The sequence below is a fragment of the Chrysoperla carnea genome, chromosome 3 (genome assembly GCF_905475395.1).
Source record: "Chrysoperla carnea chromosome 3, inChrCarn1.1, whole genome shotgun sequence".
Lineage (NCBI taxonomy): Eukaryota > Metazoa > Arthropoda > Insecta > Neuroptera > Chrysopidae > Chrysoperla > Chrysoperla carnea.
The window spans coordinates 69233243-69247289 of record NC_058339.1 but is presented as its reverse complement, the minus strand read 5'-3'; the positions used below and the strand labels follow the sequence as shown (position 1 = coordinate 69247289).

The 14047-nt window shown below is 28.5% G+C and overlaps 1 protein-coding gene across 1 annotated transcript in view; it reads right to left on the bottom strand.

The window, feature by feature from the left end:
* Positions 1–14047, bottom strand: part of LOC123296206 (voltage-dependent T-type calcium channel subunit alpha-1G-like) — a 103335-nt gene that overhangs the window by 42720 nt on the left and 46568 nt on the right. The window contains exons 4-5 of the mRNA XM_044877667.1: positions 9965–10244; positions 1491–1583 (exon numbers count right to left, since the gene is read on the bottom strand). Of these exons, the coding sequence (XP_044733602.1) occupies positions 1491–1583; positions 9965–10244 (373 nt within the window). The remainder of the gene's footprint in view (positions 1–1490; positions 1584–9964; positions 10245–14047) is intronic.

The window sequence follows — 14047 nt, the reverse complement described above, 5'->3', positions numbered from 1 at the left end:
GCCTTGAAACCGCGGAAATATATAAACCTGGAGATTTTCAAAACCGACCCCATTACATTAACTTCCTCTGGGAAGTTAAAGGTAGAAAATTAAGAAATTTTTTATATGCAAATTAGCTCTGTTCAAAATTGATAAATGACGTGCGGATTTTTTAATATATTATTGGAAATTGTTTAACAAAATTTTTTGTTGATTAGGTTCCCAAAAATTATTAAAATTCGTTCCACAGTCAAGGCAAAGTGTAATTTTGTATTTAAATAAACGTTGAATAAATTTTCCGACTCACTTTCGAAATAATAACGATCAATTATTCTGTTGAATTGGATATTATACACGAAGGGGCGAAATAAACAAGTTTTCTTTTTTGACATTATAGTTAAAAATAAAACAACGAAATAAAAACATAAATGCAAGGCTATGCAAGTGATCAAAGTTCTTCCATAAGACATAAAATTAAATTGCTAGTATTAAAATACTGATTCTGGTTGTTTTCAATTTAAAAAAAGAATGCAATATTGCAATTCAAGAATTTCATTTTAAAATCAAATAGATAATATGGAAAATTGAATTTCATCAAATTTTTTTTATACACAAATAAATTTTTCTATAAAAGAGAAAAGTTTTGATTATAATTCGAAAAACATAAAGTATTTTATGCATACCCTATGTATCCCGTAACGTACCCTTTGCGCCCGTAACGACCCCATTTTCTACATTTTTTTACATTATAGTAATTGTATAAATAGGTCTTATTTTGTTTCCACGCCTAACCTTCCACAAAAGGCACAAAATGTTCATATTTGATGGGAAAAAGTACATTCTTTCATTGATACGGCATATATATTTTGAATTGATTAAGTTTCTTAGAAATTATTAGTGATGTTCCGACTATTCGGCGACCAGCCAACAAAAAGCGTCGATTATGTGGCTTCGTACTTTGTATGTATTTTTCCATAAAATATATATTTGGGCACTGCTTACACTTAACTTTATAGCCGGAATGGGAAAACGTGGCTTAGAGAAATTACTCAGACTTTTGTATCTAAAATACGAATAAGACAGTGACAACCAAAAGTACGAGTAAGACAGAGAGACAACATTTTTTTTCTACCTATCTCATTACTATTATAGAAACTGAGATAGGTAGAAGAGTCGTATACCCGTCTCGCTTCCTCCTCTATGAGCAATGCGAACTTTGATAAAGAGATACACAATAAAGTTATAACAATGGTGACAAAACTGTGAAAAAACAAAAATTAAGAAACAATGCGAAGTAAACAAAACGTGTTCTGATACGCTAGCAGAAAGCGTCACGAAAATTTCCGAAAACCCCTGTAACCGTGTTGGACTTGGCCGACTAATCAGCCTCGTTATCGGCCGCAATTGACTAATCGGTGTGTCGTCCAAAGTCATAGTCGGCACATCTCTAGAAATAATCACTTGATAGTCTTGCGAGCTTTATCAATGAATTTAATGAACTGAATACTTACCACAATTAATAAAACAAAATAAATCCAATCCCAAAAACTATGCGCATCTTGAACATAATACATAATATCCGTCCAACCTTCCAGTGAAATAACCTGCGAAAAAACAAAATTTAGAAATTAATACGCATAAAATATACATTTTCTTCACTTGAAATTAAAAAATTAAAACTAACTCAGTGATTTTTCTTTAGTTTAAAACAACGGGAGGGTATATTTTGTATTTAAAAAACAACACAGGAAAGTGAGTATTGAAACGTGAAACAGCTGTTAAAAAATCGAATAATGGCAAAAACATAGACGAAAAGTTCATTTCCAATCGCTATTTTATTATTGTTTAATGTTCCATTGAGTTGATACTCGAAACAATTCAAACTTATAACTTCCTAGTATACAATACAGGATGGCTTATCAAAAATTTGTACCTTTTGTTATAGGAATATTAAAGGCATTTTCTTAAAATGTATACTCACTACAATGTTTATTTTTTTATACCATGTATATGAAATATACCAAGGTATACTAAGTTTAGTCCCAAGTTTGTAACGCTTTAAAATATTGATACTACGAACAAAATTTTGGTATAGGTGTTCATAAAATCACGTAAATAGTCTATTTCCGATTGTCTGTCTGTCTGTCGTCTGTCTGCCCGTCCGTCATCACGATTGCTCAAAAACGAAAAATGATATTAAGCTGAAATTTTTACAGCGTCCTCGGGATATAAAAAGTGAGGTCGAGTTCGTAACCGGGCAACATAGGTCAACTGGGTCTTGTGTCCGAAACATTTTTGCGTTAACAAATTATATAGTATGTAGGTATTATATCGGAATATCAGTTATGTATGTGTGGCATGTATGTATGTGTGGCATGTATGTATGTGTAATGTGACAGTGTAATCAACACTGTCTATACATGGTATTTCAAAAGTTAACTCGGTTAATTGTTTGTTTTCACTTGTTTTTTTTTTTTCAAAGATTACAATTTCTATTCCGTTTTACAAATATTTATTCAAAATGTGGATTTAACGGATAACAGATAGAAATATCGCAACATCGACTATTTCTAATTAAGTTAGAACTTTCATTTCATTGGAAATTTCATATTTAGATCTGGTCTTAATGATAATATAAGTTTAAAAATGAAGAATTAAGAATTGAACAGCAGTCAAAGTGTTAGTAAGTAAAATTAAGTAAAATAAACCGGTCTAGTTCGAATCAAACTTGCGCACAGAGGATTCGAAAGACTTAAGATTTTTGTTTATAATTATGTGTTTTTAACTATTAGGGTATTTTTTCCCAAAATTAAAGATTAACACTGGTTTCGGACGTGTGTTTATATCTTATAAAATTTTATTATAGTCTTAGAACAGTTGAAGTAAAAAAAAAACCGGCCTAATGCGAATAAAACTTGCACGCAGACGGTTCAAAAGACTTTCGTTTAGGATTATTAGGGTACTTTTTTGAAAGAGCTCACAATAATTTCGGATATACGAAGGAAGGATCTCTGAATTATCTTATTCTATTCTAGTCTATTTTATTCTAGTCTTAGAGAAGTTTAAGTAAAAAACAAGTGAAAACAAACAATTGACTGAGTTAACTGTTGAAATACCCTTTATAGACAGTGTTGATTACTCTATCACATTACACATTTACCTATACATGTTACACATACATAACTGATAATCCCATATTAATACATACTATAAAATTTACATCTAATGTGTGCCCTCGTGAGTAAACAGTGATGTTTACAAAAAAATGTTTCAAACAAAAGTATATTTATTCTTTGATAAGGAACATTTTTTACACTTAAACTTTTATTTTATCTCTAACGGATTACAAGATGGGTCTTACGGAACCAAGACCCAATTGACCTATGTTGCTCATTTACGAACTTGACCTTACTTTTTACTTCCTAAGTGCGCTGTAAAAAAATTTCAGTTTGATATCTTTTTTCGTTTTTGAGTTATCGTATTCACAGACAGACAGACGGACGGATGGACAACCGAAATTGGACTAATTATATATTTTTATGAACACCTGTACCAAAATTTTTTTCGTAGCATCAATATTTTTAAGCGCTACAAATTTGGGACTAGACTTAATATACTATGTATATTTCATATATACATGGTATAAAAATCGATCTAGTGCGAGTCAAACTTATAGACGATTCGGAAACTCAATATATTTGATTAGTTAAGGGCTCACAGCAGTCTCGGATATAGGAAGGAAAGAATTCTTGATTCTAGCGTGTTTATATGTTATAAACTATGCACTTTACTATACTTTTTGATTACAAAAAATATACTTGTGTTCCTCATAACGAGTCATTTCATTTGGTAGGTCCATATTTTAAATTTTCTGTAAACAAGGGACATTCTGTATGTCTATAGCTAAATAGAATTATGTTATCGGTTCTAAAACTTCAATGGAAACATAAAAAATAATGAAAAAATGATTGTTTTTTTCTGGTTTGTTTGGGTATGAAGCTAGGAAAATACGGTAATGTTAAAATACGGTTTTAAACATCATAATACCACGCTCATGGTTTATTTGGTGGAAAATTTTATAGATAACGTTGTTTATTGTAAGTATATATAGAGTTATTTACAGGATGTTACAGGAAATTGTTATTTGAAATTCAATATAAAATACCGAAGAGGTATTTTATTTTCAATGTTACCATCTTTGAAAATTATATCAATAACTTTATTGAAAGTCTTTCTTGAACTTTATTGAAATCTTTAACATCAAAAACTCACCAATATATTCGAAGAAGGTGTATATAAATAGAGGAAATTTGTATAAACGAATCTATACAAGTTTATAAAAAATAATAATAGAGATTTTCTTATATCTTGGAAAATAGTTTAGGTAATATTTGGTTACTGAGAGATTTGAAAACTGTGGGTGTTGAGACATTTCTTGTTATTTGATATTAGATACAATCATTTTTTTGATCAAGAATCCAATTACAAATGATAGGCAAGTCAAATAAATATGAAAATAGAAATCGCCACAGTTTTGTTCAGGGATTTTTCTACAAATTTTGGGAATTTGACTTGTTTGAAAACGTGATATAAATATTATCAAAGATAATAAATGAGAACTCTAGGATATTTCGAAATAAATTTCGATGTTTGCCCCAATTTCCCAGATCAGTTTTTTGTATTTTTTAAATACGTATTTCGACTACCAAGTTATAAGAGTAATTACGATTATCTAATTCATACTGATGATGAATGACTACTTGGTAGTCGAAATACGTAATTATAAAATACAAAAAACTGATCTAGGAAATTGGGGGCAAAAATCGTGAACGTGATGTCTTTTACAGTTTCTATTTAGATAATTTAAAAAAACTGATAAAATATGTATAATTAATTATATTATAAAATTAATGTAAACTGTAAAGGCTTTTTTATTTATGTTAAATAAAATTGATTTAATTAATGTTTTAAAATTGATTTAATTAATGAAATTAAATTGAAATAATCTGATTGGATTATTGGATTTGTTGTTCAACAATAAATTTTTGGACAAAATATAAATCTAAATATAATTATAATTATAATATATCAAATAATAACGAAGAAAATATTTTTCTTTGTGGAGTCGAATCATTTTCTTTGTTATATTAATGTCCGGAAAGTGTTCTTTCAAAGAACCCGGAAATTTTATGATTACGTGACAAGCTAATAGTTAGTTGGTGCAATTTCATCGAAGACAGCGATATTCAAGTACGAAGATAATTTAAATAAACAAATGTAAAATTTTGTCCAACATTCAAAAAAGGGTAACTTGAAAATTATGAATTTAGTAGATTTCTATCTCGGTTTTTCGAGTATCATACAGACAGATCGGCCGGGTTCGTTTAAGAGAAGGCTCGGCTAAGAATATTTTCGCCCTAAAATATTTTTATTCAAATGAGTTGCTTAAATGGACTCTAATGTTTTTGTGCTTCTAAAAGTCTTCAGGAAAGTCAAATGAGAAGAAGTTTTTAGAATTTTTATGATTATATGATTAAGTTTTCACTTTGTAATTTTGATACATACCTCCGCTATTGTAAGACAAAAAAATAATATCCGAAAACGGATAATACATTCACTGTAATAGACTCATTGATAATGAATGGGTGATTCACTTAGAGCTACTTTTTACAAAACTAAAAAAAAAATTATTGTGTTATCTTTATTATCATACAAAAGATCCAATCTTGACATTTATTTGTTAAAAAATATTTCCGTCAAATATTGTTCGTAGCTGCGGTTAACGTGGATCATACTACAGTTCCAAGTTTCGATGACGCGTCCAAGATGAAATGAGAAATGACCGTGTTCTTTAATTTTACAATAGTCTTGCGAAAACTAGTTAGACATAATATGAAATGCCCGTGTTGTTTAAGTTTACGATAGTCTTGCGAAAACTAGTTAGACATAATATGAAATGCCCGTGTTGTTTAATTTCACAATAGTCTTGCGAAAACTAGATAGGCAAAATATGAAATGCCCGTGTTGTTTAATTTCACAATAGTCTTGCAATAGACGCGTCCAAGATGAGCATTTCGACAGTGTTTGTTCAACAGTTGCTCAATCGAGCGCGGCTTACCCGTATTGACTTTTGACTTTACATAGCTCCAAAGTTTTTGACTACATGTAATAGCATTTCTTGAATCCCTTCAGGTTGCTCTTTAGATTCAATACAGCAATTTTGTTTGATGACACATTCGTTAAGAAAAAAATGTGCCTCATCACAAAACAAGATTTTTGTCGAAAACAATTTTCTTCGGAATTTTCGAGAAATAATCTTTAAAAAATAAATATCAAGAATGGTTCTTTTGTATTATAATAAATATAACCGATAAATTTCTTTCTTTTTTAGTTAAAAAAAAATAAATGAATCACTCAATATAATAAAAATGGTGTTGGTGCAGTGAAGCATGAATTCAATATTAAAAGTATACTATGTATGTGTATTATTTGCGTTTCCACCAATTTTTTAGTTCTTAATTTATGCGTTCGGTTCATGATGTTGTTTTACTACTAAGCAACTTTTTGTAATGCAAATAAATCCGTCCGTTATTTTATTTATATTTTTTAACACTGAAACACAAACAAAATAATATTTTATTCATTAAAATTATAAATAAAATAACAACAAAATTTAAGAATAAAGAATTATTTTAAATAAGTATATACGTATATACTCGTAGCAGGTAATCTAAGATTATGGTGAGATTACGTTTATTATATACATTCATATAATTGTAATAATGAATTTTAACAAGTCATTGAGGATTAAAATATTTTAATGTTTGAATGTTATTACAAATACTGAACTTACTAGTAGTAAAGCAATCATTTATTTAATTCGTAGGTATTATTTAGTTTTATAATATAAAGCTATTGTATACCATACGAAAATCGAAATAATTTTTGGGTAAATTTAATTTTTAATTTGTTTGAAAATCTTGAAAATACTTTAAACCAAAGAGTATGTATAAGACGGTAATATTGTTGTAAAAATGGGGATAGATAAATATCGTTAAATCGAAGTCAGATGAAAAATTCACTTTTAATACCATGTTTATATGAAATACATCTAGGTATACTAAGTTTAGTCCCAAGTTTATAGTGCTTAAAAATAGTGATGCTACAACCAAATTTTGCTATAGGTGCTCATAAAATCATCTAATTAGTTCATTTCCGGTTGTCTGTCCGTTAGTCCGTCCGTAAACACGATAACTCAAAAACGAAAAGAGATATCAAGCTGAAATTATAGCGTGCTTAGGACGCAAAAACTGAGGCTGAGTTCGTAATTGAAGAACATAGATCAATTGGGTCTTGGGTTCGGACCCAACTTGTAAACCGTTAGAGATAGAACAAATATTTAAGTGTTGAAAAAGTGTCTTATAAGAAATAAACATCTTTTGTTTGAAATATTTTTTCGTATATATAGTATATATACAGGTATTGTATATATTTTAAATTTATACATTATATATATTAAGAATGTGTGTTTTTCTTATAGCGTATACTATATCCATTGAGAAAGTGAGAAGAAATATATTCTTCTTACTTTGTGTGTAAGAGTGGCTATTTTCTTTTCTTACATGGCGTAAAAAATAAACGATTACTCACTCAATACTGTCTATACATAGTATTTCAACAATTAACTCAGTCAATTGTTCGTTTTCACATGTTTCTCTTCAATATTTAAAATGTTGAAAACAAACAAAAGTTGTTTGAATTAATTTATAAATACTTATATTAGAGGAGAATACTGTCTATTTTAAAATAAATTTACTACGGAAAAACATTGGCATCAAAAATTAGTCAATCATTTTTCACGTAAAAATCAATATTTTTAGAGATAATTGAATTCTCCTTTGAAATTCGAAATGACAATCACTCCTAACGGAAGTCAAGGAAAAAATTTAAGTGAAATATTCTGAGGGAATTTTTATCTAAAATGAAAAATTTCGCGGGTTTATATTTAACGCAAATTTACCCTCTTTCCTCGGCGATAATACTGTGGTACTTATTTTTGACAACAATAAAGCAAAAAATTATTGGAGTGAATTCTAGGAATAAAGCAAAAAATTATTGGAGTGAATTGGAGGGTCATAGCCACCACGATTTTATTTATTTGCTCACATAAACAACAAAATTCTATTTCAGATTTCTGTTTCTGTACACTAAAACTCACATGAATACCAAGAAGGTTTAGTATGGTTTATGGATTAACTTAAACTTAGGCTTGTTTCAACGACACTTTCATTTAATTTATGATCGTTTAATTAACTGTTGGTAAGATCTAATATTTGAATTATTACTTAGGAAATGAATAGGATAAGCAGCGGTCCGCGTATTTAGGTATGTTTTATTAGATAATTAATTATATGAGTTTTCTAGGTAATCTTGTAGATAGAAATGGAATACTTTCAGTAGCAAAGTCGATCGTATTAATCCTTCCCTGATGACGTAAACTAAGATTCAATGGATATTTTATTGTTTTACAAGTCCTGCTGTACCATGTACTTACATTATAATTCAATTTAATTTTAATTTTGAAAAGACAGTCATGATGGAATCCCTATAAAATATTTATCTTCATCTTACTTCGTTCCATTTTAATGGAATCAAAATTAAGAAACCATTTTTAATTATAATTTAATGTTCTTTAAGTGTTCGATATTAATTGATTTTTTAACTTGATTTATAAACAAGTGAAAACAAACAATTGACTGAGTTAATTGTTGAAATACCATGCATAGTCAGTGTTGATTTCTTTATCACATTACACATACAAACATGTGACACATACATAACTGATAATCAAGTATAGTACATATTATAAAATTTCCGCCTAATTGGCGCCCTCACGGGTAAACAGTGATGTTTACGAAAAAATGTTTCAAACAAAAGTTGTTTAATTTTTGATAAGGAACATTTTTTATATTTAAATTTTTGTTCTATGTCTAACGGTTTACAAGATGGGTCCTACGGACCCAAGATCCAATTGACCTATGATGCTCATTTACGAACTTGACCTCACTTTTTACGTCCTGAGTACGCTGTAAAAATTTCAGCTCGATATATTTTTTCGTTTTTGAGTTATCGTGTCCACAGACGGACGGACGGGCGGACGGACGGATGGAAGGACGGACGGACTACCGGAAATGGACTAATTAGGTGATTTTATGAACACCTATGACAAAATTAAGCGTTACAAGCTTGGGACTAAACTTAATATACTATGTATATTTCATATATACATGGTATAAAAATTAAAAATATGTAATTTGTATAAATAATATGCATTTTATATTATAATTGCATTTTAAATTAACCGTAAATATGCTTTTTGGGGTGGCTGAACACGAATATTGTCAGAATTGGTCTTCAAGGTACCTGGTGCTCAGAGTAAACGGTATTTCCGCCGTCTCCTGGATTTGTTATATAATCGGTGCCAACTCGTTTCTCGGAGGTTTTTGGCGTTGCTGAACACGAATATAGCGACAGAATCGGTACCAGATATCGGTGTCCGAGGTATCAAAGTATCTCAGGTATCCTGAACACCAGGTACCTCGTAGTTTAACTTTGTCATGATATACGTGCTCAGCGATCCCAAAAATCCACGAGTAAGGAGTTTGACCCGATTATTTAAGGAATTTCCCAAAAACTCCAGGAGACGACGGAGATACCGTTTACTCTTTAATTAATTATTAATTAATTTAGTATATTTACGGCCAATTTAAAATATAATTACAAAATGCATTATTTATGTAAATTGCATATTATTGATTTATAAGACAAATTTTATTTAGGTCACAAAATTTGCGTACACTCTAACGAATCGAATGCCGAAAAAAGCATTCAAACGTCACTTATTGTTCAAATTTTCTGCGACTAGAAATTTTGTGTACTAAAGAGTTTTCACTCTACTATAAACGCACATACATGAAATACTTACCAAAAATATCGCAACCCATGCTAAACCAATATTATCAAATGATATTGTCCCTTGAAATGGATTATCTCCATTCCCCACGCATTCCGTATAATATTGATTCCAATTAACACATGATGTATTGGTTGGTTCATTTGATGAGCCAGGTATCGCTGTACCATTACATACCATTTTACCATGTTTATACGGTGGTAAATCCGCACACGCATGCATACCAGAATTATCACCACGTGTACAGATATACTCTTGTTCCTGTGAAAATGTGTAGTAACGTGATAGATCACTGTAAACAGAAAATGGAAACAATTATTAAAACATTTAATTAGAAAACTGTTGTTTGTTTTTTGGTACGTTTTTTTTATTATTATTTTACAAAAGTATTATTATTATTCATTTTTAATATTTTTTTTTTTGTTAAATATTATAGAAAAATATACTAGAGTTAGCTTAAAGTCACAAGCTGATTGTTTCTCAATGACTCATCGTTGAATACATTATTATGAGTGATTGAGTATTGAGAAAGAATCTTGCTGCGATTTTGAACTACCTCTAGTTATTTAGTTTGAAAAAAAATATAGCGTTGGAAAAGTTTATTAAAATTATTTTTGTAAAAAATTGAGTGTACGTAAATAAAATATATTACGTAACTTTTTTCTATTTTAAAATATGGAAGGTTCAGTTTTAAAATCTTTTTTATTTGAACTGTAATGGAATTATAGATTTTTATGTATAAATTTGTAACGATTTTAGGTAAATAATTAAATTTTCGAAAAGGAAAGAAAAAAATTAAATATTTATTTTCATTTTATTTTTTATATTATTACTTATTGCTTTTGCAAAAGCGCTATTTTATATCTTCAGTAGTTTTTTCGTGCGAGCTATGATTTTATTTGTGCCCATATCTAAAGTTCTCTTCTAAATTTTTATTCAGTAAAATTCTGAAATGAAGGTAAACAGTCTAGTAAATGAAGAGAATGTAAGAAAAAAACTTAGCTTTGAAGTTTGTTTCGCTTTCGCTCAATAAAAATGCAACACTATCTATCTCTTATGGCTAACAGCTGGTTTTGTAATAAAAAAATAACTTGAACAAAAGTTGCAGAGTTTGGTGGTGGGATCATGTTCCGACATCAGATTTAATCTAGCTCTCCGAGTTGCTTTAGTAGCCAATTTAGATCCTGAAAGGTAAGAGATAGAATGACACTCTAAATTAGAGAGTTGATCCTCATAAAGGAAACTAATATTTTTTATTCAAAATATGTTTTCGAAAATGTTAGCTTTCGGAGAAAATACGCCTTTAAAATATGTTATTACTGCCCTTAATCGGATGAAAACACACTAGCTACAGAAAAATGCTTTAGCCAAATTTGTCAAGAGTAATGACTTAGGCACGAAATTTCAGTTTGAAGGTCATTTGACTTACATTTTTAAATGATCTTGAACATTTTCGTGGGCTTAAAAGTCATTAACACAGATAAAGGACCTTTATTGTCCTTGACAACTTTCGTCTAAAATTTTTTTCTAAAGCTAGCGTATTACATTTCGATTAAATCGAATAATAATTAAAATGGTCCACCCTGTAGAGACAGTGGTGCATATTTGTTGAGCGCAAGATATATATCTTATATAACATTTAAATATTTCTTACATCTTATATGTGAAAAATTTTTGTTAATTAGAGTTTTAATAAAATATTGTTAAAAAAAAAATAGTAAAATTTGTATCATGCAAATTTTATCTACATATAATGCTGTGTGTATTATAAATAAAGCCGATTTTTCATAAAATGTAAATTTTTTTTTTGTATGTAGGTGTAGATCAAGTGCGGGTCCAGAAAAGGGCAATACGAATCATTAGCGTTATTTTTGAGAAATATTCGTTTTTTTTTACCGATTGTAAACCTTATGTGTATTTACTATTTTATGTGGCTAGTGTCTTCGATTTATTGGCTATTTACTTAAAAATTTAGCCTACTTTTTTTTTTAAAGCGAGAAATTTCTGTATTTACGCCCCTTTGGATCCGCACTTGTGTAAATAGAATATAATATTTCATTTAAAACAGTATTCAGGTGTATAAAAAATAAATAATAATATAAACCTATAAGTAAAATATAATTTAAAATTCAATGAATATCTGACAGTTTTAGTTTTTGTGTTGTTATATTTTATAATGAAATGGGATGATGTTATGTGGCTTGTATATGCAAAATAATTAACAAAAAAATTTAAATATTTATAGAAAGAAATTAAAAATAATTAAATGTTCATTTGTTTGGAATTATTTTTCATTTTCTATTTTACATGCTTGTTTTTTTGCATGTTCATTAATTATTTAATATATGATGATTTTGCGATTTATATTGATTTTTCGGATAATTTGGTTTTAAATGATACAAGTAGTTTTTGCTGTGTTTATTTTTGATGTAGTATTTTATAGAATATTTCGATCGTATCATCAAATACACAGAAAAAAAGGTTTTCTTGGAAAGTTACAAAATTTAAAAAATACCCGACAAATGCGGTTTTTTGTTGTTACTCTCCCCAGTAACTGGGGCGATTTTCTTAAAGTATAGTTCAGAACACTTGCGATTAAAAAAGTCAAATCTGCGTTCATCCGAATAAGAGCTACGATTCCACAGACAGACACACACAGCGATCAAATTTATACCACCCCTCTTTTTGCTTTGTTTCTAGCATCATGTAAATTTCTTCTCGCTATGAAAGTATTTTTGCCTTTTTTACTTGCCTGGTTCTAGAAAAAATTCCGATTCAAGAAAAAATTAAGGTATTTTGTTACTGAAAAAATGAAAATGATCCATAAATATTTGAAATTATATTTATCAATTAATCACCTTTATATAAGTCTTTTCTGAAAAATTCATGTCGATTCCCTGAACGGCCTAGGAGAAATAAACTATCAAAGTCAGTTTATACCAAAAAAGTTTTTCATTTTTATGCACAGTTCTTAATTTTGGTATGATTTTAAAGCTTAAAACATGAGGAATATTGATAAAAGTTTTATATGTAAATAGTAAAATATTTTTAAAAGCACTTATTGACTAAAAAATCAACATTTTTTTACGATATCTTCATATACCACCATGTTTTTAATAGTTAATTTATCGTTAATGGCACAGAAAATTATGGTGAAATTTATGTAGAAGGCGTATTAAATACTCATTAAATCACACAAAGAATTTCAGGTTTTTGGTAATACTTTCGTTTTTTGGTATCGAAACACTTTAAGAGAACGAGGTTTACCCACAGTTTATTTTGTCGAATAACGAACAAAATAATTCTTACATTTGTTTTTCAACTATTTTTAATTTTAAAGGAATGTTAAACTTCGAGAAACAGATGAAGTGAATTTACAATACTGGAATAAATCAATACTAATTTTTAAAGTATTTTTTATTCGTTTTTGGATTATGACATTTTGAAAAATAAAATTATAAATTTTTCAATTCAGTAGCAAAGTATTAATGGTATTGGAGGTACTTTATTTGAATACAAAGTAAACATTTTATTACAAATTCGAAATCCTTATAATCTGATACAAACGATGAAAATCATATTAAATAACGATTAAATAAACTTATTTTTGTAATTTCTATATCTAAATAAAATAATCAAGTGGATTTCGAATTATTTAATATTTTGTAGTATTGTTATCCAGATAATGCCTTTTAATTCAAGTACGATTTATATTTTTAAAGAATGTTCGACGTAAAATTATACTAATTGAATATTATAATCATAATTATTGTAATACCTTTTATTGTTAAATTTAGTATATGGTTGTAATTAATTACCATAATCCATACGTTTTATTAATTTTAAATTGTTTTTTAATAAAGGTAAAAATATAATATGTAATTTATACCGCGTGTACCAAAATTAACGTAAGTAAAGAAAGATATCCAGTCTTAGATAGCCCCACATTCATAATTAATATTCCCATATAATACATACTATAAAATTTGCACCCTCGTGGGTAAACAGGGCTGTTTACAAAAAAAATGTAGCAAAAAACTTTTTAATTTTTACATAAAGAACATTTTTTACATTAAACTTTTCTTCTATCCTTAA